Genomic DNA, 27,088 nt, shown 5'->3' with positions numbered 1-27,088 from the left:
ATGCTACCCCAAACAAGACAACATGCAAATAGCATGCATCACATCTTCGGTTACAAAATGTATCGTTAATACAAAAAATATATATAGTAGTATAGGCTATAGCCTATTTAAAACAGCGCTGTAAAGCAGTATATATAGCCTATATACTCTGATAATTTCAGACAGCCCACAATATACAACAAATACCAATACATACCAAATGAATGATGCAAATCTAAGCTGCTACTCATTAAATGCGCACTGATAATTTATTAAGCATTACACAAAAACACAAGGTCATATTTACACCATAATGTACAATAAAAACATTCCTCCACGTTGCACATGTTCCTCGGTTTACGCCCTTGAATTAATCTTTCCCCCCCCCCTCAATTTATACATTTAGCTCATACATAGAATAGGGCCTACATAGCATGGTAGCCTACTACAACTATAATGACCAAGGGTGGATTATCAATCCCGTGTGTATAGGCATTAGGCCTATTATGTTTCAAAAAATAGTTCTGAGTAGGTTTAACCATGCAATTCCAATTTTTAAAAAATACACATGTTTTAAATTTGGATAACTCAATTTAGAAATAAGACTATTTTGGTATATATTTGTATAGGCTATTGTTCCGGCTTTACCATGTTCCGTATAGGAACGACTGTTTTGAATTGCATCAATTTAATTCCACTGACGACAAAATATTCAACTGCAGGACGACAGAAATATAACAGAATGGAATCAACAATACAAAACACAACATCAGAAAAAACAGGGTGAAACGATTTTTCTTTTTTTTTCTCTCAGTAGCTTCAGAGGACGTTGCATTGGCTTTTAGCTAAGCCTGAAAATATGCCCCCCCCCCCTCCCACCTCCTCCCCTCCTCCACAAATGAAATGAGTCATTTGATTCATTATACCTTTCCACCAAAATTTCACGTTATGTATGTTCTCTTGTTCATCACGAAAAGCCATAATTGGACGTGAGTTCGCGGATCCTGTTTTCTCGCGTCATTTTCTTGAGTTTCATTCTGCGGTTCTGGAACCAGATTTTGACCTGTCTGTCGGTCAGGTGCACGCCCTTACTGATCTCTAGGCGACGCTCGCGAGTCAGGTACATGTTGAAGAGGAACTCCTTCTCGAGCTCCAGTGTCTGGTGCTTGGTGTAAGGGCAACGTTTCTTCCTGCCGCTTTTCGCTGTCAGCCAGTTGGCCGTGCTTTCGCTTTTTGTGTCTCCTATAGGGGAAAATATAGGAGATACATGCATGATAATATATTGCTATAGTTCGTGCTGTATAACATGAGTGGGGGGGGACTATAGCTACCTAGCGCATGCAATTATGAGAGTAAACATAAGGGTCAATTTGGGTCAATGCAGTACTAAGAGTTATTCAGTTATTCACATTGTGCACTATTTTACTGTCTAGGACTAGCCATATAGTCTAGTCTCTTCCCCCCTCCCTTTGTGTGTGTGTGTGTGTGTGTGTGTGTGTGTGTGTGTGTGTGTGTGTGTGTGTGTGTGTGTGTGTGTGTGTGTGTGTGTTGGAAGGTATGCGTAAAATATAGGCCTCACCATTTGATTCCCTTGACTTTAGCCTAGCTTGAATAATGAACAAGCTTGAAACGTGCTATACTCACAATTGCAGAATTTAGAATAATTGTCAATTACATGTTTACACCAGTGGTCGAACAAAGGTTAAAGTTTAAACATCACAACAACGACATGGGGGAAAATGGTAGTAGATAAAGACATTATGGGCATGGCTCATGGACTTAGTACTATTTATGTCTGTGCTATGCAGTTTGTTTTACGCAGCTGTAAAATATCTTTCGAAGTACGTGTTGTTTATATACAGCTTAGTGCAGGCCTATTTTAACGTTTCACATTTTATTCGAACTTTGCTGATGTTTAGACTTCACAAACATTAGAGGTAAAACGTCCCCTGTCACTTTGACTCATATGCTTGACTGGTATGTGTTGTTCTGCTATATTATTTAAGAGATCATATCCCTGCTTTTGTAGAAAAGCAAAAATAACAATTATTGGTGTCAATGGCAGCAAAGATAGCCTACTTGTTTATATATATACACATACAGCTTTCAAAAAGCGCCACTTGAATTGTTGCTGGAGCCATAAAGTTTACTAAAAGCTTCACTGACAGGTGCGTGGAAATCCTTCAAGCGTCGCATACCTGCAGCATAGCATGCAATCCAAAACAACATGTGAAGAACCACACCTTAAACGATCCCAATAACGCTCACCTTTGGTGGCCTTTGTCGCCTTCCCTTTGTCATGCGCCTCTTCTGCCTCGTCAGCAGAGGAAGCTTCTGCATCCGACGACTCCCGTGCCTCGTCGAGCTGCTCCGCCGCCGGCCGCGCGTGCTGCGCCTGCTGCAGGGCTCCGTTTCCCGCAGAGGAGACCGCAGGCTCCTCGCCGGTGTGTCTTCCCTCCTGCGCCGTGGCTGGTGCGGCGGAGGTCGGCGTCGGCGGAGTGTGGAAGCGAGCGGGCGCAGGAGGGGGGTGTAGGCCAAAATGAGAATGGGAAGGGTTCGGCTGGGGGCCGTTGTAAAGTTTATGAGAATGTGCGTGCGTCTGAGACAAGCGGAAGTAGCCCGGCACAGGCACAGAGCCCCCGCCGCCACCACCACCACCACCTCCATCCGTGACTGTGCACGAGCCCGAGCCGGCGCCACCAGCTGTAGTTAGCCGGGAATACGTGAGGTCTTCGGCGGTGGAAGCTTTGGGGCACTTCTGCGGCTCGTACAGACAGTAAGCACTCTCTTCCTTAATGTTCTGCTGCGGGAAGGAGCAGGGCGCGACCTGGGGACCCACCGGCTGCTCTTGCTCCATTCGACATGACCTCTGCGCGTCCATCCACATCTCCATGCTAGACATGTATGCCCCCGACGCGGGCACCATGGTTTGGGGGGCGACCTCGGTCCGCTTGCCCATACCTGGGAAGTATCCATAGTTGTGCAGTCCGTAAGGCACATCTGTGGCGGCGCTATGGGGCACACACACGGCGCTCCCGGGGTAGTGCCCTCCGCCGCCCTCGGTGCGGCCACTGATCAGAGAATCCACTAAAAACGCGTTTCCTGACGGACTGTCCGAACATGACATTATTGTGGTGTATTTTGGCGAAGGGAGAAGATAGCCCTTTCTGGCTGACATTTCTTGTGCAAAACATGCTGGATATGATTAGAGGTACCCCCCTCTCTGCCGTGCTGACTGGGAAGCCAATGGAGAGGCTTAGAGCCGCGGCAGTCCCTCCCACTCCGAGGCTACGTAGACATATCCATCATGGGGCTGAGGCAAGAGAAAGCAGACAGCACAGCAATCAGTGTGTTCTCTCTCACCTCGGTTTAATGCACCACCATTACCCTATATATATATATATATAAAGTAGAAAAGTCTTCCACGATATATAAACTTTAGAACATGTTCAAATTGCGCTCATGCGGACGCTCGCAAAGCACGTGAAATATACCACACATGCAGACAGGCTGCCGAATGCACAGAGTTATTTTAGCAGTGAAGAAGTTTTTGTTTCCCCATTTGTAGAATAAATGTTATACCATGAAGACCAGATTACAGGCTATAAATGCTTTAAAATTTTTAAATGCTAAAAGACACAACCAGGACTATATCAGTTTGTAGTTTTAAATACATCAAAGGGTGATTGTGAAGTTTGAAAAACCCCAAAACAAATCCCTTTCGTTTCAAATATGACTAACTCATAAAAAATAAAAAAAAGCCAGCAGAGGTTAAATAAAGCATCCCATTATACTGGCCAATTGAGATTAAAAGCACTATGGGTTACTGAAACCCATGCAACAACAAAGGCATAAAATAACATGCCAATGGAGTGGATGGTGATAAAATGCTTTGATTGTAGAAGATTCGCCTTTGGCGAAATAGTTTTTTTTTCTTCCTGGTGCATCGTCTTGCCTGAAGATAAAGATAGTAGGTATGCGTCCCTCTGCAGTATAAAAAAGGAGTGGTGTTATAAGGATAATCCTGTATACCTGGTCGACTGAACAACAAGCACCCAAGGACACTATTTTTCCAGACAAAGAGACTTGCTAAAATTGTACGGGTCTTCAGGTGACCTCCTCCATGTTATTGTAATATCTTGTGATTTATAAACTAAGCATATGTAATTTTTTACTCATGTGCCATGGACCATGAGTAAAAATGTACCATGGTCCATGGCCCATGGTGCCACCGAGGTTAGAATTTATAAGCAAATATTCATAAAAAAAAAAAAAAAAAGGGGCCGTGCGTAAACACTATAGCAAACGAGACCGATGTCACCATATCAGGCAAAAATAAATCTATGTTTTCGATAGCAGTTTACAAAAACACAGCAATTTACGCCCTGTTTTAATTCAACATTGGACGCTTTAATAAAAAACATAATATAGCCTACGTGATGTTGACATTCCAAGCCGCTAACGCCGATTAACCCACATTTTAATTTCATATATAGTCACATGACAATGTAAATCAGTATGACAATAAATGAAAAATGTACATATACGTTATTCTTAAGGTGTATATGTACAGTTCGGATTACAAGACATTTCCTTACATTTTACGTCAGTTTAGTCCAATGTTTATTTAAAAATGATAATGGTTCCTTGCGGGCCAAACTGATCATTACGCACAGCGTGGTAAGGAGTAGTAAAAGGCTTTACTTTCGTTTATAGACTGTTAGAGAACATGTAAATATTATTTCGTGTGACCACAAGCTTTACCCTATATGACCGGAGAGCCGTGCAGCACGTTTAAACAAGAAATTGCACAAAATAGTGCATAGAAACTATTTGTTTGCGTGACAAACATTACATGATTGGAATGACCAAATGCGGCCCCCCTGTGTGCAGGGTGCCACATGCAGCAATGAGACACAATGCACATATACAAGTCATCCTGCCGGTCCAATTTGGTGCAATAAGGACAACAATAAAACTCTCCCACTATTTCGCGGTGTCCTTGGCCATGTGCTCCCTCCAGGTTGAAGTTAATCTCACCCAGCTTTGCCATTACCAGGGCCAGGTGGCCGGGGAGCCCCCCGGGCTTGTTTGTGGCCTGGAGTCCATATAGGGTAAAATTTGGAAGAGATACGTAAATTAGGCTCATTTGAGTTTTCAAATAGTCTGTCAATTGGCAGGTCATTTGTCAGTGAAAGTACACTGGCTTGTCCATTAGCGCGTTGGCGCTAGAAATTAACAAGTCTGCTAAAACTAAACGTCGAAAATACAAAACAATATATTATTGTTTACTGTTTTTGATACCATGTACTTTGTAGATGGAGTTAACACAATAAGCCAGGCTAGGGCTATATTGTTTCAAAAATTGGTGAATTTGAGAAAGGGAAACTGCATGGTGGGCTTTGTCAAAGCCGCACTGACCATTTGTGCTTTAGTAATAAACTCCCCTAAACTTACATTGGAAAACTGCTAGTGCAGGCACACTAATCAAACGCTATATATATATATATATATATATATATATATATATATATATATATATATATATATATATATATATATAAATTCCTACACGACTATCTCCGCCCTTATAAGACACACGAGCCACTACGGAAACTGAATACCCACATCAATTAATTATGTGCACCCATGTTAAATTGTTTTGGTCCGCACACTTCATGGTGCTGTATATTGGCATCAAGGCCCCCTATCCATATCGTTGTGTTACAGACGTGCAGTTATTAATTGCATCTATTAAATCTTCATTTTCACAGCTGCCCAGCTATTATTTCCTTAAAACAAGTCGACTCTGACCACTGGCTTTGATCAGGGCCCATATAATCGTGGCCGAAGAGGCCGTTTGAGCCGGATCATGTTCGTCCCGAGTGCAGTTATGAACAATAATGCGGCGTTTTATTACATCCAGCGGAAGCATTTATTTTTCACAAGAGACAAAGGAAAAGGGGGCTCATGGTCCACACACGCTTGTAGGTCCAGAATAACCCCTCACGCCTTGGACTGACACCGAATACCCCCCACCCCCCCCTCCCTCGGCACTGCATGTTTCCCTGAAAGACAGGAAGGAAAAGGGAGACACGATATGGCATATCACAATCGAATCTACGTTCTCAATCACATCCTTCATACAACTTGGCACACGCTGGAGAATGATGTGTTTTGGAAGGACACCAAATGCTGCAGAGACGGATTTCTTGATGAAAAGCCGTGGACCATGAACGAGCAAAGGCCCGGCCCGCCGCTATGGTTGTTGTGATTTAAGAGGAGGTGCATTAGCACGGGAGACCATCAGAAAATGGAATCATTAGCCTGATTTTGTATCCAACATCCACCACCAGCTCACTGCTCTGTCGTTAAGACAGACATTAACTACTTCCATTTTAAATAATTAGGGCACAGTTACCCAAACCCAGAACAGCCGTAGCTGCCATGCAGGGTTGTATGGGGTTGCGGATTTAGCCAGGTACACGCGTATACCATGCTACACCTCAACCATAAATACTCCGAGCTCAGCAAAATGAATAGCACATGCAGCATGGAGGCTTGGCACAGATGTGTTGCCTTATTAGGGCCTCCAGTAATACTATATAGCCTACCGCACGGACCTTAAAACACCATGCAATATTATAGTTATACGCTATTGTCAGGGCCAGGGAAAACACAATACACATTGCCTCCACGTGCAATAGCAGAGTCAAGACTCAGTCAGTATACTGAAACAAGCACACACGATGCGTCGAATGGCACAGAATAACTTAATACAGCCTTGCTGTGTGCGTAAATAACTTTTACCTGCATGCATGAATGTTGAGGCATTCTTGTTGCGAGCGGCTGCAGACAGAAAAAGATCCACGGCCATGACATTGGTCCCATTAGCGCCGCCCGGCGGCAAGGAGCAGGTATAGTCGTCAGTCCAGTCCAGTCGTCGCCACCACCACCACCACCCCCGAATCGAGGTGGATAAACCGCGCAATGGGGAAAACATTCTCAAATGAAGTCGATGGGCAAGCTTGGGGAGCTTTTCCTATCCGTCCCCTCCCTGTTGTCTCTCTCGCCTCCCTGGTAACACAGTTAATAACCTTGGGTCTCAGACAGTTTATTGCACTGCACTCCAATTGTACAAATGCTCCAGACTCTCAGACAGCTTTTATGGTTGCGTTGCCGCGGCAACGGGGAGGATGTCCCGTAATTAGGGACGGAATTCCAGCGCGCAGTAAAGGATGCGCGAAGGCAAGGCCGGACGGACTATGGCAGAGAGAAGCAACCATAAACTTCAGCCTCTCTCTCCCCCGTTTATGGCCCTTTTGACTGTCATATATGAACGCCAATGCGCTGCGGCTAGCTCCCATAAACACAGTGATAACAACAGCAAATATGGCGGTCCGTGCTAAAGGAGAATGTTGTTAGAAAAGTATTTTCAAACCCAATGAGTGAATGACAGGTTATAAAGAGACAGAGAGACACACACACACACACACACACACACACACACACACACACACACACACACACACACACACACACACACACACACACACACACACACACACACAAAGTGCATATAGAGCAACATTTTAAATGCGTGCAGCATGCGGTCACAACTCACAACAGACGTTATTAAGAGTGGAATAGAGAAAGAAGTTCAAAGCCAATGAATTTCACTATACGTAAACTCTGTTTCCTAAAAAAAGACTACAATCTTACAATGTAATTGACTTTGTGGACTACCGTAGTCCGACTACGATTTAAAATGTAGGAAAGCTTATCGCTCAAACACAAATTGAGCTGGGGATGACACGTTTATATATAAACTAGATTAAAAAAAAGAATTTACTTAATTTGTCTTCATTTATTGTTTCCTGACAACCACAAGCGCATTATTTTCATATCTTGGTAGGCCTAACATAGCCTACATTCAACCAGTGCAGTATAGTTGGGCGCTATATAGGATCTAGTAATTACGCCGTTTTTACACGTTGTCCATATATGTATACAAACACAGTCTATGATACAAACCTATGAATGTTACAGAAAGAGGTAAAAAGATGAATTTCTTCTCCGAATTCTACGTGCGTAAATGTAAGGCGGCGCGGAATTTCCGTATAAGCGTATAAGCATATAGGCTTACAAACGTGCACGTTACATGCTAAATGGAATGAATGCGGGTTTATAAAACAACAACCAGGCACAATGTCAATTGTTTCAATAATCTTTTCATTTTTAATTTCGAAATATAGGATAATACAGAATATTTTGGGCATATCATAGCAACTGATTCAATGCGATGACCCTGACCATGTGACAAGACGTCTGAAAAATGTATTTAATGTATTGTATTTAGACAATAACGTACCAAAAGGATCACTGAGTAATGAAAAAAATATTCTGTCGTGTTGAATCAATGTGTCGACATACCGAGAAGGCCATTGCATATAACCTGTATGAGTGTGTTTAAGGCCTGTATATCTCAGTGCAAGTCGACCCGTGGATCTAACTATATACAAGCTTATCTCTGGTTTGGCCTGTATAACTAATTATCAAATGATTGGTATTAATAGACTCCACAAATTGAAAAAAACAAATGTGGAACGGGTGGTGAAAGCTATACACAAATAGAAATATCAGCCCTCATATCAGTCTACTTGAAGGTCAATAATACAATTTGTGGTCAGCCCAAACTGAACAGGGACTCCCAACAGCCTGTTCCTGGATGGACTTTAAACTTGGTTAGCCGTGACATTAAATGACATAGTAAACAAGTGGCTACAAAATAAATAAGTTCACAAACAGAAAACACATTACATTCTCATCCGCACAGACGCATTATTTGGTCACACCAAAGTCTTTAGTCTCAGTTAAGTCCCATATTTACCATCAAGAACCCACAACGTTACAACTTCTTCTGACTTAAAGACATACAAAAATAAAATACGTCTTTTGATTACAAAATACACTGGGGCCAGTCTATTTCAGACTGGTAATGTTGCCCGCGTGAAAGGAAAATTAACAAGGCGGTCTCACAACAGTACAGGCTACGAGCCTTCACAAAGCGGCATATAGCTTTAGTGAAGACTAATTCCGCTTTAATATTTTCTAATGAAATCTGAGGAGCGAAATAAAGTCATTAGAGGGCCTCAAATTCATGCTCGTCCTTTAAATGATTCAAATCATGTTTTACAGCATGTCCTCGAACTTGAAATTAACCGTCGAGCATGTTTGTTGCTGCTGTTGCGGCCATTGTTGGAGGCAAAGACACCGCCCGTCAATCAGTCCGTCAGTCCCTCCACCACGCCAGAGGATCGCAGCTGTGCGGCTGTTTGATCCCCCCCCCCCCCCCCCCCCCCCCCCCCACGCCGACACCCCTACAGTAGAGGATTGGACGTGTAATATTGTAATCTGTCTCTGTTCAGCTTCTTCTCCTTCATGCGACGGTTCTGGAACCAGATCTTCACTTGTCGATCGGTGAGGTTGAGCATCCGCGAGAGCTGCAGACGCTTCTCCTTGTTAATGTACACGCTGAAAAAGAATTCTCGTTCAAGTTCTCTGATCTGGTATTTGGAATACGGACACCGTTTCTTACGTGTCCTCTGTCCATCTGCAGGGGGGAAAAGAGAAGAGATTATACTATTATATAATGCGGTCGTATGGAAAATATAAACAGCTCAAATTTGCCAAGGATTATATGCGCCTTAACGTTACCCATATTACGCATGGGCGAAAAACATGTCCAGCATATAGTGTTGATCATTTTTGTCTTGTTTTCATATTTTATAGGAAATGTATGTTAAAAAATATAATCAGACTTAAACCAGTACAAATCATTGGATTGCCTATACGACACACACTGTAGCATTGACCTTTTCCCACCAAGAAAAACAAAACAAAAACATGCAAGCTTCCCCTTGAATCCTATAGTGGCCACGGCCATTGGAGGATATATTTAGATATAGTTGTAAATATAGGCTATTTTATTTATTTATTTGAAAGAAATATTATGTCTATATCACGAATCAAGAGGACATGGGAATATATACAATGGTAGAATATATGCACGCTCCATAATGGCTTTAACACAAGGGCTAGTATATGTGCTAAACCCTAAACCAGAGGCACCACCCTCATTACATGCAAGCGCTCCTTTAAACGCTAAGAAACCGTGACACTAGTACATTTATGATACACGGAATTAAGACCATGGTGTATTATGATGTATACGCATACCTATATATATATATTTTTTTGCAAACATCGGGGAGCGTTAGAAAAATCACTGCATGGCCTGATGTCTTTCACGGCCAATTTCAATTCCAAGCACGTGATCCCGCAGTTTATAACAAAGTTTTGTTGGGGAAATCTACAGGCCCTCAATAAACCTTATATGCTTATAAAACAGCATATAAAAATTTTAACAGCAGCGCGCTAGATTGCAAACTTTCTCTCATAACCAAGGCGCTGACTTAATACGTACTGCTGCTGCTCGATTTCTCCTCATTGTTGCCGGAAGATGACTCTGGGCTGCTGGCTTCCTCGCGGGGCTCCTTCCCCTCGGTGTCCCGGCACGAAGGCGTGCTCTCCGGCGCAGCAGTAGAGCTCGGCTGCTTGGTGGCCGTTTTGTCCCCCGTGTAGTCATTTGTGGAAGAGCTCTCCGACGTGTTGCCGTACGCCGTCTCGAAAAACTGGTCGAACGCTTGGGGCAGCACGCCGTTTCTGCCAACGTGATTCCCGTAGAAATTGGAGGCAGCGGCGGAGCCCGCGCCCGTGTGGTGGTGGTGGTGGTGGTGATAGGCGGCGGGGTTGTTTTTGGCGAACATGTCCCCAACTGCCGCCGACTGCGCCGACAGACAGTCCCTGTGCACCATGTCCTCCGCGCTGGGGTAGCACTGGGGCAAGTTCCCCCGGTGCGGCCATTTAGCGGAGGCGTCAATGGCTGCATAGTCCCTGAACGTCACCTCTCGCACGGGCTGGACCTGCGGCAGGTTAGAGGAGTAGGAGTATGTCATGGGGCGGGTAGACGGGGTTTGGGACAAAAACGAGGGCAGACCGGAGAAGTCAGCCCCCGCCGACACGTAGTAGGTGCAACTGGGTAGATACATGTTCGATCCGACGGGAACCCTCTCGTCAAAATCCATCATTCCTCCACGCTACACTTTTTCTATGTTGGGTTCGCCTCTATAGCCGCCCTTAACATGGCTCTGAGGCGCCGTGACTCGTGCCTCTTTGAAGCAGGTTCGCGAGGCAGAAATTTTGAGACGTAAGCTGACGTGGAGGGCCATCTCCATCCATTCCAGGGAGGCGTAGGTCACGTGACCGACGGCAGAAATTGACAGATTTTCAGCTAGTGTGTGTGTGTGTGTGTGTGTGTGTGTGTGTGTGTGTGTGTGTGTGTGTGTGTGTTCTTAAATGGAGTTATTCATTGAAGGTGTAGCCTAGGTGTGTGTGTGTGTGTGTGTGTGTGTGTGTGTGTGTGTGTGTGTGTGTGTGTGTGTGTGTGTGTGTGTGTGTGTAGGAGAGTGAATGAGTAAGAGACATACTACTGCATGTCTTGAAGCTTGACATTGGTGGTTTATCGCTATGTAAGGTCTAAATGAATTCCTCAACATGCAGCAAGTCAGAGAAAAAATATATATAAACGCACGGGCTGTTAAAATGTACAGCCTATGACAAATCGCAATCGAAGGTTTAACTACATTGAATGTCAATTCCTCATAATATGCGATGTATACGCTTTAATAATGCATGTAATTAGAGCTTTATTGAATATCATATAGGCTATTTCATGACGGAAGGTGGAGAAATACGCATTAATGGCCATTTAATAAAATACAAAATGTGAGCCTAAACTTTGAACCAAAAGACTAAAGCATTAGTCCCAGACACAGACACAAAACAAACAAACAGCAACCAAATGAGTCTATAGGCAATAGGCGTAAGCTATACAAGCCGGTTGGTTTTGAAGTCTGCAGTCTTTGAAAATGTTTGGTCGTCATTAGTTTACAGCACTGCATTTGGCCTAGTGAACATTTGGTTATCATGGTCATGTTCAAGTAACGCTTGATGTTTTTCCCCTGGCTGTATGAACGGCAAAACTTTCGGCAAAAACTACTAACTACTAATTTATAGGCAGACTAATTTACCTAGAATGTATAGCTCTATACAATATCGGATCAGCTGAACAGCTTCTGAAAATCTAAAATTAAAAAAAATGTACTATTTTGTCTATACGACAGCAGTGGAAGAATATAATACGAGATCAATACCCTATACCGAAACCTTGCGGGTGCATGTGAATAGATTCATAAAATCTACAGGAATTGAATTGTCACTTAAAGTCCACAATAGGTCAATACGCGCTATACTTTAGCCTATACATTTAAAAGAATAGTATTCTATTCCATGATGCTAAACTCCCGTTTTGCTTTTTAGACTCGCACGTGGGCAGTATAGCCCATTCTCAAAGTGCCCCGAAAGCATGCAGTTTTAGGGCCGCCTGCCCTAATACACCAGTTACCCTGCATGTGTCTCCAGTTCCACCCAGTTTGGGCGCAAATATTTTAATATGCATGACTCATGAGTAATATGCAGACTATTAAAAATAAATAATAGCCTGCTGGAACTCACTAGCCATGTTTTAAGTGTTCATCTAGTGATTTTTCCATCCATGTGTCATGTATCTTCTATTACCCAGCATTTTAAAATGCCTTTAATCCCGTTTTGTTGATATAAACATGTGATATATAGGGGAAAAGACCAAAGGCGGGACATCTTACCAAAGAGGGCAATGCCGCACAGAAATTAAAAAATGACCGCTGCTATATCTCACAGTTATTGCGCAAAATAATCTAGTAACATTTCATCCAGTGTACAATTTTAAAATCAATTTTTAATCTGTAATGCCATTACTTGAAATATGCGCCTGGTTATAGGCTACAGGGAGTTAGTATTTGAGGTTTCAGGGCAGCAAAAAAACACTATAACTGAAACACTATACCGTAGGCTATTTGGAACCCCACTCATTAAAAACACTTTTTATTTTGTATTTATATTTATCCAATAGCCTATGCTGTTTAGAATGTAATATTTGCAGAAATATGCCATTAACATATCACTTTACGCGTGGACACCTCAATCAGAGAGGCCACCGTCGAGCTAGTTTGGGAGAGCCATGCAACCTGACGCTAATGTGCTGTGAATGAGAGACCTGAGCACGGATTAGGACCGCCGGGACTCTGTGCCCCCACCGCGCTTTACCCAAAATCCGGCCGGTGTACACACATGGGGCTGCTGGGGCAGCAAATTGCGGCATGGTGGCACATAGGCTATATGTAACATAACCTTAAAATATCCCATTTGCTAAGACGCTCCATGTACAAAGTAAAAAAACGGTGACTGTATCAGGACGGGGAACTACCATGCAATGCGTGTCATCCATCCGATCCATCGTCTCTTTGATAGGCCAATTTATTTGGATAAATTGTAGGGTCACAAACAACTCCAGTCTATGCGACCACACGCTCCGCCTCTCAGTCAATCCAGACAAATTCTACGACTTGTGTTGGAGCTTTTAAGCTGTAATTGAGCACAGGGTGCCCTGGAAAACCAAAGCCAGCTCTGCACAGACCTGCGTTTTATAGCTCCTATATAGTGTTCTAAAGAGTCTTTTTTTCTCCTCAGCCAGACACCACAAAACTGGCCAGGCGTGATAGGAAGTCGCAACCTATACGGACTCAAAGTCAGCAGCCGAGATTTTCCTTGCGACGAAAGAAAAACATACAGCCTACTACACTATACGAATCGAAACATAAACAGGTAAGAGCTTAACTTACTTTTAACATAATAAACCCATATGGCATAATGGCTGTGTGTAGACATTTGAAATGTGTTTAAAACTTAAAGACATAGTTCAAGTTTGGCCATAGTAGGCTACATCCATCAAAGAGTTGTAAAATAGCATTTGTAAAAAATGCCTGGATTCTGTTTTGGATTTCCTGATACATTCCACACAGGCGATCGACCTGATACAGTTTTGTATAGGTTAAAACAGAGACAGTATATATATGGCGCAGCGTAAACGCTCTCAACGCCAAAGCGGTTTGTCTGTGCGGTCGACTTCAAGTTCGGGGGAGGGAGAGGGTCGTCGCCCGCGGCCTTGTACTGAAGACTAAGAGCCTCTGACCATTTAAGGGCACAGTATGCCCCGGATGGAGTTACCATGCGATTGCTTTTGCCTTTATACTGCTCCTGCATGGCCGCGTGCAGTAGCCTATATACTATGCATAGACATGACACTATGTAGCCTATACCAAACTGGGGGAAAGACTAAAGACATGTGCATGGCATGGCTTTATATAGGTTACAAGATGGATCGATATTGTACCAAAAAGGAAGAAGGAAAAAAGAAACAAGAAAAGAAAGAAAAAACTTATACTTTAATGAACCTTCACCTTCCAATTCCAAATAAGCATATAATAGCCTAATATTCAGGCTGTATACGTGTAGCCTATATTGGTCTCAATTCACCTAAAGCGACAGTGATACAGCACACCGATATCGCGTTTCATCGGAGGCTTGTTATGATTAAACACCGCATTTATAGTGTTCTCTGTTGCACAATAACATCTGCGTTCAACATTTCACAAGATCAGGTTTTTTTTTTTATGTGACTGAAATGAAAGCGACATGGTCCTATGTGCTGCATGAATGTTTTTATGAAAGAGCTTTGCCAAAAAGGGGGGGAAAAGCAAAATATTATTTCTATAAGTGACACTTTTGGCCCAAACATCCTTGTATTCATTCTGCTGTGATGTTCTTATATATGAAAGGCGTTGGACTAAATAAAAAGTAATGGAGCTAAAACTATTAGGCTTTCTATACATGTGAATTAGGTATAAGATTCGAATTCAGCCTTGGCGAGCAGGGAAAGCTTAACGTTTATGACAATGACTAAGCTACAACATTTAGACTACGGGTGTAGCCAACCATAAAACCTCGTAAGACGACAACTGTGTTTGGCATGCAGCTTCCAAAGGACAGTTAAAGACATTTAGCTTTCTTGCAAACAATGTTTTTTTTCTGTTTACAACGTTTAAGATGGAAAAACAGTATGGCACCCTTCTCGGCCACTTTGTCTTTAATGATAAAGACGGATATCCTATACACTCATCGACATATGGGTTACGGTGTAATAGTATAGCTTGAAATCAAAATAGCCTAATAAATCTATAGCTGAACAAGAATATCATCAGAGCAACTCTTTTTATACAACGCCCATACAAAAAAGACGGAATATGAAATATGAAAGTCACTTATGTGAAGTGCTGCATGGCTTGTGGTGGGCCTATATGTGATGCGCGTGTAGGATGAGCGCATTGCCCATGACACAGACAAAACAAGGAATACATGGTAGCGGCTAGCCACATCTGGCCAATTTTCCATTGTAAATACATCACACAGTTTCTATAGTCCTGCAGTTGTCGCACAGTTGCTATAAGCATGAGGCTATATTTGAGAAATTTGCTTTTGAACTTGAATCTTGGCTCAGCCAACTTGAGCCAAGATTCAAGTTGGCTGATGAGACGTAGACGGTTATTGGGTTGCGTATGACTAAGAGCATTGAGAAGAGGATTATGGCCTTACATCTAAAATTACCTCGAGCGAAACTTCAAACGTCCAAATAACCCCAGAGACATTGGTAGAAATTGAAGTATACGGGAATACACTATATGCGGTAACTTCTTTAAATCGGCAAAAAAAACTGTTATTGATTTATCCACAGGTGACAGAAATGTGGGGCGAGTGCGATGGCGACGACAGAAGGCCAGAGGAGGGACCACACAGGGGAGGACTATACGGCGCCGGACAGAAAAGGCAGATCAACTCCATGGTCAACATGGAGGACCTTTGACAAACCAATGGATAAAGTCAAAATTATTGTTATCTGCCAAATTGTCCACTGCGAGAAAATACGGTCTAAGGATTAATGCGGCTGCGGACATGCGGTTTCGGAGTTGCGTAGAGTTGCTATAGCTGAAGAAAACCCCCGCTAGTATAAGCCTATTAAGAGGAAAATTACTTTTTGGAAGGGATAAGCTCAAAGAACTGAATTCTTTTTTGTTTTAAGTTAACACTATATATGGGCACTATCTTGCGCCATGCAGCGCCGCCCCTCACCCCATATCCCTAAATGTATTTGCAATTGCCAATACTATTTTAAAATAACTCAACTAGCCAATCTACATTGACACGGTGTGAGCTTGTAGATCAGTTATTTGAACTATTTAAAAATGTTTTAAAATAGTAAAAAATGGCAAATAGGTTCAGGGATAAGGGGTAAAGGGTGGCACGAGATATAGCTGTATTTAGATATCTCATCAAGAACGGTGAACATTTGGAACGACGTCTTGCTATATTATAAGCGAGGATTTGCAAGCGGTGCGTTTTTCTACTCATTGATTGATTGATTGATTGATCACTTTAACTGTGAGTGGACGACCCGATTAAGCATTACACAAGAGGGTCCACCTTGTTCAATTCATCAAAACATTTAGAGACGTACAAATAGACACTTATATATATAGTCAAAGAACAGAACAGGAATTCATCACAGATGAATATTATTCATTATATTATCATCATCTCAGATAATAATAATACAAATATAAAGCCAAATCAGTGCTCCATGCAACAACTCCACCCTCTTCTGTGCAATTTTAATAAAGAAAGGATATTCCAGGATAATATTTGTGTAAATAAAAGCCTTTCCAAGTGATGCACTTAACATGCTTTCTCAATGTGGTTTTTGTTTGAGGATGGCATTAGGCCAATGTCGACAAACAAAAAGATAATACTGTCCATCTCTGGATTTTAAAGCTTGGTCGATTGAGTGTTGAATGTGACTATATGAGCTTACAAAAGACAATAATAACACTGATTTACATCTGATTTATATAGCGCTCTCTTCTACTCAAAGTCGCTTTAGGCTATACGGGGAAGAAAAGAGCATAATGGATGGAAGGATATTTATCAATTAGGCTACTGGGTTAATATATTTTTTTGTTTTTAATTAATTGACAATTCAAACTACACATTTTCAATAAAATGTGATGCCACTGGAGTATACGTTCATATAGCCTTCAATTTCTAATAATTTGATATCAGCGCAACTGTTTTTGTTTTAGATAGATCTTTATTGTCATTGCTTGCATATAGTTTGGTTAAAAAACATGTAGCATTAGTGTAGGCCCTATACACCTATAGGCTACACCGGATCATACCCTCGACAAAGATAGGATGGACCTATAGCTTTTGATGAACCTCGAACAGTCTATATATGCGTGATGAAAATATTCTGCAAGAAAGCCGTTTAAGCCGTTTGAAAATAAACAACAACAATCACCTATATATATATATATATGCTTACATTTGTTATGAAGTGCGGTATACAGTGGCTGTACATTGAATTAGAAAAGCAAAGTGGCGAAATATTGACAAATAGTCATTCAACCCAATATATAGGCTATCATTCTAAAACCCAGTCGAAGGTGATTCCGTCGGACGAGTATACGAAACTGCATCAGACCGTGGTGGTGCATGGCCGATAAAACGTAAGAAAATCTTATAGTATATATTAAGAATATAACATGTCCGTGTCCCTATATGATCACAGTTTCGTGGTCTCTTATTTAGCCCACCATCTGTATATAGCATTCGGACGAGTATACGAAACTGTAGACCATCAGACCGTGGTGGCCGATAAAAACATGGCAGATAAGAAAATCCTTTAGTCTATAATAAGAATATAACATTTCCCTTGATCACAGTTTAGTGGTCTCTAATTCTTTAGCCCACAAAAGTAATAGAGCATGCATGCACCTTCACTCTATAGCCCAGGTGCTGGACAAAAGGCAGTAGGCCTACACATAGACTACAATGTTACTAATTTATCTTCAGCCATGGAGCTTTCCTTATCCTCGACAACATATAGAGCCTAGAATATAACTAGATTCGCGTGAATCGTAAACGTTGAACAGTTTGAAATGCCATTGTTTCCCTCATTCTTCTGGTTACGGCCAAAAGCACATATAAGCAGTAATTTGCGTATATCGAAAAGGGCACTTTAGGCTGCACTGGTTTGTGGTTTAATTAGTTTGCTTATCGTCACATAAAATTCGAGTTTTGCGTGATATCCCTCTAAAATAATATAATCTTAACAATTATGCTTGTAATTTTTTTTTTACATAATATCAATATAACAATCCATCAAATCAAAACCAGGCTATATACTTTCAAGCTAAACTGCAATGAACTGGCTCAGACAAAGGTATGTCATCAGCGACGCGGAGGCGGCTTTCATGTAATCTCGGTCAAGTGCTTCTATTTGACCGCTGTTTATGACCTTGGATCAGATTCTGTCTAAGGTCTCTCTGGTGCATATAAGATGATGTCCTGCACGCTCCCCTCTGATCAGGCTCGGAGAAAAGTTCCAGGTATATATTGCCGACCGCCTGAAGGCTGGCACTCATTAGCCTATACGGTACGCCAAGAGACAGCGAAGGTCAATGTAAAGAGCATGGCCGCGGGTTTTATTTATGCATGTGACAGACTGGGAGATGGACCCCGGGCCTGCACAGACCATTTACAAGATCAGAAGGAAAAGTTAGAAAATAATACAAAATATGTCAGCATGGTAAAGTTTCTTCACATGAATATATAGCCAGGAACAAAGTGGTGTTGTGTTGTTTGTGGGAGAGAATGCAAACCCCATTCAACCAAATTTGCATAAAACAATGACCTTTCCAGGAGGTTTAATCAAATCTGGCCAATTTCATTCAAGTTATGAAATTAAATGGAATCGTGAAATGGCACAGCCCTTTAAAAATGTCAGGATGATTTGAAAGTGCAGCAAAAAGATTCACAAGTGAACATGTACTATAGCCTATATACTTCCTCCTTCATTTTCCCATTTCCCATTAACTTCAAATCAGCAAGCCCGCATGAAGTAATGTACGGAGCTCCCTAAAGTGTACGTGGGTCCTTTCTTTCTTTTCGTGTAAGGGGAAATGCGAAATGAATAATTATAATTTTACAACTTCATTCATCATTTTAGCAGCATTTGAAAGAGCGTCGTTCCATATTTTGCCTTAAGGTGGCAGCAAAACCTTATCTGCCAAAGAGGTAAACATACACCATAATGAAATCTTATCCAACCTACTACAGTTTTCTACCAATCAGAGGCTGGAAAGCCGATCTAGACAAAGATGGTCTTTTTTTGCGAAGACCGTCGGCTGGGCGGGGGAATGTTATTGTGCGCATTACAGCCCTTGTACAATGGCTATGGCCATGGCCATTGTACAGACCATAGAGGAGGGGGGCGGCCTTTTCAGGTTTGTTTTGGTCTGCAGCAAGCCAATGAAGCGCTGCTTTGCTTTCTTGCAGCCAATGGGCTGCGAGCCCTTTCACTACACGCCAACAAGGTCAGGCCGTTCGGATTACAGGAAGTGTGGTTGCCAATCTCGCAGACAATCTCGCGTCTGCATTCTACAACACGTGCGCGCGCCGCCGAGGCAACGTCAGAGGAGGACGCAGCGACGTTACACACCCACCGCCCGCCTGCGTATAGGAAATGTCTCGGATATCGCTTGTGGATGGCTTAAATTGGTCACAGTCTGCCATTTACATGGTCAGAATCTGAGCGATATCATGTAGGCTACAGACGGACATCCATTCCATCCTGACATGCTGAAAACTACATTTACAAATCCAAAGTTTATAGCTGTGATTTAGTGCAGGACTATTTCAGGCAGCATGCTGTTTTTTTGACTGTAAGGTGATTTCAGGCAGTCTACTACTGTATAGTGTTTTTTCCCCCCAGTTGATTTAAATATTTACATTCACTATACAAAAACATTAATGTTGCCTCATGCTCTTATAAGCACGTTGAACATAATTGAAGTAACGGTCAAGGTGCTGATACAGCCTGCACAGTGAAAACTGAAAAACATTTTGTTCCTTTGAGAAAGTAGAAACTGTCACTATTATCCTCCCATGCCTATACAGCTGCTATAGCAATTAGGCATTGCTTAAAAAACTACCCCCCCCCCCTATAGCCTATCTAAAGACCATGCATGTTGGTTATAGTGTGCCTATAGTGTGCCTATAGTGCCTATATGTGTAGGCTAGGCCTAATACAAGTATTGTGGCCCTGTGTTGCTGTGTCCAGAATGTCCTATAGGTCTATTACATCATGTAATAGGCCTACATATAGGACTTGTAATAGCCTACATATAGGACCACAACAAGTCCCCGGGACCTTTGTGTTGTCCTGTATACCTCCGTGCTGTTTACATTTTTGATTAATAAAATATTCAATCAAATCAATGTTTAACTTGGCTATAGGCCGGGTGCTATAAACAAGGCCTTGCTGTTAGCATGAAATGGTAGAGACAGTAAGCTAGTTGTGACTTTGAGATTATAGGCTGTTTGAATTATGTGAAAATACAGGAATATCTGTGATCGAACGGGTGTATACTATATGGAATTATGGTTTAACATCATGAGCATTTGAGCTGCATGCAGCATAAACAGACGAATTAGCATTAGCGTGAACATTTTAAGGCTATATATGTGAAGCCTGCAGGGTCCAAAGAACCCACACCCAAGCTGGTGTTGGGTTTGAATGTATAGAATATTACTGCACAAGTGCAAGTGTGCAACGTAGACTTATAATGCTATAGTTAACAGTACCTATAGAGTTAACAATTGATAGGCTAAGACAAAAACAATATGGGCCTCAACCAAGGCCAAAACAACACAGATATACGATAGGGCCGGGGTGACTGGTTAATATGTTCGCATGTTTGACTTTCAACACGACCATGGTACAATGCAATTTTGATTATTATATACCGTTTATATAAAATAAATAAAATAAAAACACTATTGTCAAAAATGCCATCTTTTGACTGCAGTCGGCCATTTACATTTCGGCGGTCTATAGGCTATGGCCTGTACTTTTAATATTACCGGCAACAAATGTCATCCTTAATATTTCATTTTAAGTAGTCACAGGTTCGTCCTGCGATAACGCATAACGGGTTAATGGAAACAGTTGAGGACACTTTGAATGTCCATCACTTTCTTCCTTAATTTTAATTAGATTAATAGAGATTAATTGTGCGGTGTGTGGGTGTGTGTAATATATTATAATATTGAATGTGTTAAATTATAATTATATGGCTGAATATTCATTCATTTCCCAATTTCGAAGTTCAAACTATAGGCTATATAGGCCTCGTTTAATAGGTCAAATAATGACAAATGTATTTATTCATATAGATTCCACAGATTCCGGAGTAATACAATAGCAAATTTACCAAGTGTCCTGGTGCCGATTTTATTTCGGGAGAAGTCGAAGAACCCGTGAAGTTGTTAAATTACAGAGGTTGTTTTAAAATTACCTGCTCGGTTTAGAAGGCACATTAGGCTATATATGTGGCTGTGGGGGTATTTTCTCACATTTATGAAAGAGTGTATAGGCCTAAATGTTGATCTGCAGCAATATGCTTTCTATAAGTGAAATATCACGGTGCTCCATGTCGTATTTTAATATATATAGACGCAATAGCTTAATCCAATTTACGATTATTTATTTCAATATTCGAAACAATGCAGCCTCCCTAACTGGACAGTTTACAGTACATGCCTATAGAACATGTATTAAATTGGCTTTCTGAACTTTGAAATGTTATGAAGTATATATACAGCCTATAAAAAAATTATATAGGCTATGTTTTAGCATAGCCTACAACATGTCACGCAAAATTGCGTTTATTGCCATTAATTTCGCTGGACATTCGAGCTCTTTTTAATCGTCCAACGGTCTGCTGATTTTTTTTATTTTTATTTTGAATTTGTTTATATTTTGAGTCGGTGCTCGGTGACTATTCTTTTTATTTCAGAAAGTTGTATAATGCATTATAAACTATACCTATTTATTTTGACCCGTGTTAGAGAATTCAAACAATCAACTTGGCCTTAAGTCACATAACATAATTCGTCAGAAGGGAAGGGTTTGACCTAAAAAGAAAATTAAGAAAATAACAAAAATAGTATATAGCTCAGACCTGCAGACAGTAATTACATATTCTGATGTATAAAAGGAACAAATAGGTAGAAAAATAAATGTTGGGAGAGACATTGGTGTAATAATCTTGCATGTTTAAGATGATGCGTCCATTCCATATAGGGCAGGCTAAAAAAAAACAATGATTTATACATTCTACAAATGCCATCATTCATCCCACCATCATAATTTGTAGAATTGTCAGCATTATATATTATTATTGTTATTATTATGCTATTATTATTACAGTAGGGAATGTTTATCAGTGGAACGAGAGTTTGACACAAACTCGTCGCTAGATGGCGATGTCGGCTTACATTTCCAACAAGTCAGCCTGGAGCTGACTAACACTTTTCACTCGACTGGAATGCAAGGCCACATTCAGTATTAATAATTCACAACCATAATCCCCAAACAGTATTTTGTGTATCAAACAAACATCTATAGGCTATCGTTACTTCCACTGCACGCCTGCTGGAGTGAAAGCCAATATTAACGTCTGAGGGTGGAGCAATTAAGTTAGCCGATTTTGTCGCAAATCATATATAGCCTAAATTGGTCTGATTAAATGTCAAATGTGAAATAAATTGGTAATTTCTGTACTAATAGTAGGCTATATATATAGGCTATACAGATTAGAGTCAACCAAGTCCATATTTTTATTAAGAGATGGGCATTAACACCGACATATTAAGTGACACACATAAATGGTCTTGATATCATGCCGGAAAATTTACTCTATATACAACCACATTAATACGCACACATAAAAAAGAAGCTATGATTGATATGAACACACATATCCAGGACGATTATCTAAGCGTTATAATAATACGAATTGCACCATGGGATTTGGTATATGGCTGAGAAGAATTATATGCATGGATCCGATGAGTCTAAACTGCATATAAGCATGTGATTAGCTCTTAAAAAGAAAGTGGAATGGATTAATATTTAACAATTCCAACACACTTTCTTTCACTGACTTCTTTTGAATCTCCTTTTCAGATTTTTTTTTCCTGAGCCGATAGTAGTGAGCATGCAAAAAAGGGGAAAAACAGTCACAAAATTCTCTTTTTTTTCCTCCCCCACTTGATGAGGACTCCGTGAACAATATTTTACAACAATGGGTGAAATGGTGGGCTCCCCAAGCATTTATACAGGCTCAACACTTTGTTCCAAAAAGCTCCGGGAACTCATTTGGCAACATACACATATGAATCATGTTCAGTCATGGATTCAGGAAACAGTTCGTTGTTTCAATCCAGAATTATTATTGGTGTGTGTGTGTGTGTGTGTGTGTGTGTGTGTGTGTGTGTGTGTGTGTGTGTGTGTGTGTGTGTGTGTGTGTGAAATTGTTTATTTTCCACCAATGTTGTCCTTAAAAAAAAGAAAGAAAAGAAACTAGCTGATCGGTTTCACTTTCTGGACAACTTTCTTCTCCTTTACGCGTCTGTTTTGAAACCATATTGTGACCTGTCTCTCGGACAGGTTGGTCCCGGCCGATATCCTCCTCCGTTTGTCCTTCGTGATAAATTTATTGGCGGCGTACTCGCGCTCAAGTTCCTTCAGTTGCACCTTGGTGTATGGCACGCGCTTCTTTCTTCCACGTCGGTACGAACCACCGTCGCCTCCGACGTGAGACACCGCGTCTGAATGGGTTAAACGACAAGATAAAGTTGTTATAGCGATAAAACAAAATAAAAACAAACAAAAATATAATACATACAAATACCGGTAAGTAATTTAACGTAACATAACTATATACCGCAGGTCTATACATGAATAGATGTAATTTTAGCATATAATAGTATATATTTTAATTACTCCATTTATTTGACAGTATATCTATTATTTGTGGTTGCAACCAGGTAAAAGCTTGGATTGTGATTAAAGTAGCCGTATATACCTGGTAACGAGGTCTTCCACATGTGGCTCGGCTGGGGCTGCTCCTTGGCGCAATAGACCTGGCTGTTCCATCCATTTGTGGTGAGAGTCCACGGCTGATAGCTTTCCATGGGCAGCAGCGGCTCGTGTCTGGCCTCCGCCCCGGGCCCACTGATGGTCGGCACCACGGGGACGTCCAGGTAACTCGGCACATGAGGCTGGTACGGGCCCGAGGGGTAGGTCGGGTAGAAGGCGAACTCCTTTGCCCGAGAGGTGAAGTCGTCACCCGACCCGGCGGACGTGTCCATGTATTTCTCCCCGTACGCGGAGGAGGGGGGCTGCGTTCCGCAAGACTTTATGCTGCTGGTGTGATGCGACATTCTGCACGGGTAATAGCCGCTGCCAAAGTATCCATAGGGCAGGGAGGCGCTCGACGAGCTCTGGGCCGCCGAGCAAGGGCTGCACTGCTTCACCGGCTCGCCCATGCCATGAGAGGTGGGCACGTCGCCGGACGAGGAGTACGCGGTGCTCGGTGCCAGGGAGGCAGGGTGCGCCATCAGATTCCTGCACTGGTTCGCCGCAAAGTTGCCGCCGGCGAAGCCCTCCATGTTCTTCATGCTCACTTCATCGGAACCGACGCCGTGGTTGTCGTAGAGGAACATCACCGACGGGTCGACCCAGCGAGGACGGAGGAGCAGTGACGTTGTCATAGCACGACATCCAACATTGAGGCTTCTGGCTTCTTTTTTAAAAAGCCCCAGCAGAGACTGAAAAAAGGAGATACCGATTCCGAGAGAGTAAGCTTACTCTGACGCGCACGGGAGCACCGAAGATTGCGTTCCTCATTGGACAAGGCGTGCCCACGTGACGGGGGCTATGCAAAGAGGACGATAAACATCTCCCCACAGCAGATAATTAAATGTAGAAAAATGCGGCGTAGTAAGGTGAACATACCTATCGAGGCAATTAGTTTTCCTTGTGCATGTCAAATGACACACCGCGTGCATTTGAGAGGGGGAAAAGCGTAATTAAACGTCAACATATCCATAAGATCATAACTCCACAGGACTGCATGTTGGGACTATATTCATATTGAATGAAATGCAGACAATAGCCTGGCTACAATTCACCCAAAATGGTCGACTCTGCTATTCACAAATCAAAATAGCCTATGGGCATTTCTTATGGGAAATGTCTGTTGCTGCAGTGACAAATTGACAATGCTTTGTTTACATATAGGCCTATTCTTCTACTCTGTCCATGATATTTTCTACACTTTCCCCAAAGCATAACATCATGCAAATGTTATTCTTGCATGACAAACAATATAGACGCAGTATACACACAATAACCAGGTGCTTTCTCTAAAAACAAAATGTATATACAATATTTGTAATCATGCAGATGTATATGCCTATACTACAGACCAAAAAAAATCTATTTGTATATTGCAGTGTCCATAACGCTTGCGTATTTCTCGTATAATAGCTGCAGTCCTTATAAGATGGGAAATGTAACAAAGTAAACATTCGTAGTAAAAGGGCGTATACTTTCAAATGGCAGGCTATATCGAACAAAATTAGTGAATTCGGATATAACGTCATGGTTTAGTGAATATTCCAGACGCCCAGCAACTTCCGACATGTTTACAATATGTACAGACAGAAAACAGCCCAGAGCTTGGCACTGCGTGCTGTTTTTTCTTTTTTTTTTTACATACGAGGTAGTCGCGGCTAGAGGCCAAGGTCAAGTTGAAAGTTGCTGTCTCGCCATCAAGCCTGTTGGGCTATTCAGTCTTTGAAGAGACGTCTGAGTGCTTGAAAAGGACGGAAGAAGGGTGAGAATTCCTGCTTTGGAAGACATAAAATTTTACAGGCATTTTGTTTTCTCCTATAGCCGTTTTATTCTCACAAACCATGCTAACCTTGCACTTGGGTGGTGGTGCTGCACACCTTTGTGTCTCCGCGTTCATATATATAACCGAGATGTTTTTTTGTTTTTTGTTTTGTTTTGCATTTGCAGGCTTTTAGAGGAGGTTTGGCGAATACGTGTGAAAATGATGTGATCTGTGAAGAGAAGGGAGCGGGATAGACGCGCCGTTGTGTGGCTGTCTGCTGCGTGTTGGTGTTTACGACCAGTGGCTCTGCATGTGACCGCACCGTGTTGACGAAAACGGGAACTGCTAGCCTATATCTTTGCCTGGGTTTGTGATATACCTTGTCTGTTGTCAAAATGCAACATGGGATTGGGCTTGTTCAGATGCCAGATACCCTTGCACAAATGTGTGGTTCTGAGAGGTTGATCTTTGACGGGACCAGTAGCAGATATACGCCGATGCAATGCGTAAAAGTCAAACCCAGTTATTTTCCTATACATCTAGCAATAACAATGATATGCAAAATTAATTTGCATGACGTGCACCACTACCACCACAACTATAACGACAGAAATACACAAGATATAGGTCTATATATTAAAATAGCATGCAGGGATGCATCATTTAAATTCCTATACTTTTAAGCTGCACGAACAAATACGCACTGATCAACGATAACCTCTTGTGAGAGTATAGGCCAATGTTAATTAACCAACCATATCTACAGCTATATTGCTGACAGGTGGTATTTGTTCATGTAGGCCTAGGCTATTCTCAACACCATTGTATAGGCGTTAAAACGTTACAACCGTATAGTTCACGTGCTATATAGCTAGCCTGGGCTTTAGCTAATTTTTGGCATTTGATGCTACAGACAGCAGTGATGGGGGGCGTCTACATTCTTACATGTGTATACAAAATACGATTGAGAGTACTAGCCAATATCAAAACACAACAGTTACAGGAATATTCGTAAAAATGCCAGAACATCAGGGGTGTGTTATATTTTTGTCAGCTGGGAACTGGTGATGCCCTTAATACATGACTAAATGATCAAACGCATGCCATAAATCAATTATGCATACTTCACGCCATTGTATAATCCCCCAAACAACTGATTAACATCTAAAAATCTATTAGCTAAAAGTCAATAGGCATATTAAGTTAGTGTAGTGCTACGATTGCATATAAGCCGCAACTTTCAAAACATT

The 27,088-nt window shown here is 41.7% G+C and overlaps 3 protein-coding genes and 1 long non-coding RNA gene across 5 annotated transcripts; 1 reads left to right on the top strand and 3 right to left on the bottom strand.

The window, feature by feature from the left end:
- Positions 1-223: 223 nt before the first annotated feature.
- On the bottom strand, positions 224-3,157 carry LOC308331915 (homeobox protein Hox-A10-like; the record flags this gene model as incomplete). Its single annotated transcript, XM_080787457.1, has 2 exons — positions 224-1,221; positions 2,248-3,157. The coding sequence occupies 2 exons, from the start codon at positions 3,155-3,157 to the stop codon at positions 947-949; spliced, it is 1,185 nt and encodes a 394-aa protein (XP_080643583.1). The 3' UTR covers positions 224-946.
- On the top strand, positions 2,625-16,771 carry LOC308331917. Of its 2 annotated transcripts, XR_013965640.1 has the most exons (3): positions 2,625-2,755; positions 13,669-13,803; positions 15,770-16,771. It is a non-coding gene; the product is annotated as an uncharacterized lncRNA (long non-coding RNA). The 2 variants fall into 2 exon arrangements; XR_013965641.1 differs by lacking the exon at positions 2,625-2,755 and having other exon boundaries at positions 11,512-13,803.
- hoxa11a (homeobox A11a) lies at positions 9,360-11,285 on the bottom strand (the record flags this gene model as incomplete). Its single annotated transcript, XM_080787458.1, has 2 exons — positions 10,466-11,285; positions 9,360-9,592 (listed from the first exon to the last, which is right to left on the bottom strand). Exons 1-2 carry the CDS (start codon positions 11,127-11,129, stop codon positions 9,360-9,362), a joined length of 897 nt encoding a protein of 298 aa, XP_080643584.1. The 5' UTR covers positions 11,130-11,285.
- A 5,978-nt stretch (positions 16,772-22,749) lies between the features above and the next one.
- Positions 22,750-24,755, bottom strand: hoxa13a (homeobox A13a). The gene is made up of 2 exons (XM_080786979.1): positions 24,024-24,755; positions 22,750-23,766 (listed from the first exon to the last, which is right to left on the bottom strand). Exons 1-2 carry the CDS (start codon positions 24,709-24,711, stop codon positions 23,519-23,521), a joined length of 936 nt encoding a protein of 311 aa, XP_080643105.1. The 5' UTR covers positions 24,712-24,755; the 3' UTR covers positions 22,750-23,518.
- Positions 24,756-27,088: the final 2,333 nt, after the last annotated feature.

The sequence above is a fragment of the Protomyctophum bolini genome (assembly GCF_963924005.1).
Source record: "Protomyctophum bolini genome assembly, chromosome: 17".
NCBI lineage: Eukaryota > Metazoa > Chordata > Actinopteri > Myctophiformes > Myctophidae > Protomyctophum > Protomyctophum bolini.
The sequence above is the reverse complement of the archived record's forward strand: the minus strand, read 5'-3'. Positions and strand labels throughout refer to the sequence as shown.

Excerpts from the sequence above, each read along its gene's own strand:
- hoxa13a (XM_080786979.1), bottom strand. The coding sequence starts at position 24,711 with ATGACAACGTCACTGCTCCTCCGTCCTCGCTGGGTCGACCCGTCGGTG. Across the intron at positions 23,767-24,023 it reads GTGGAAGACCTCGTTACCAG|ACGCGGTGTCTCACGTCGGA; the intron begins GTATATACGGCT and ends TAACCCATTCAG.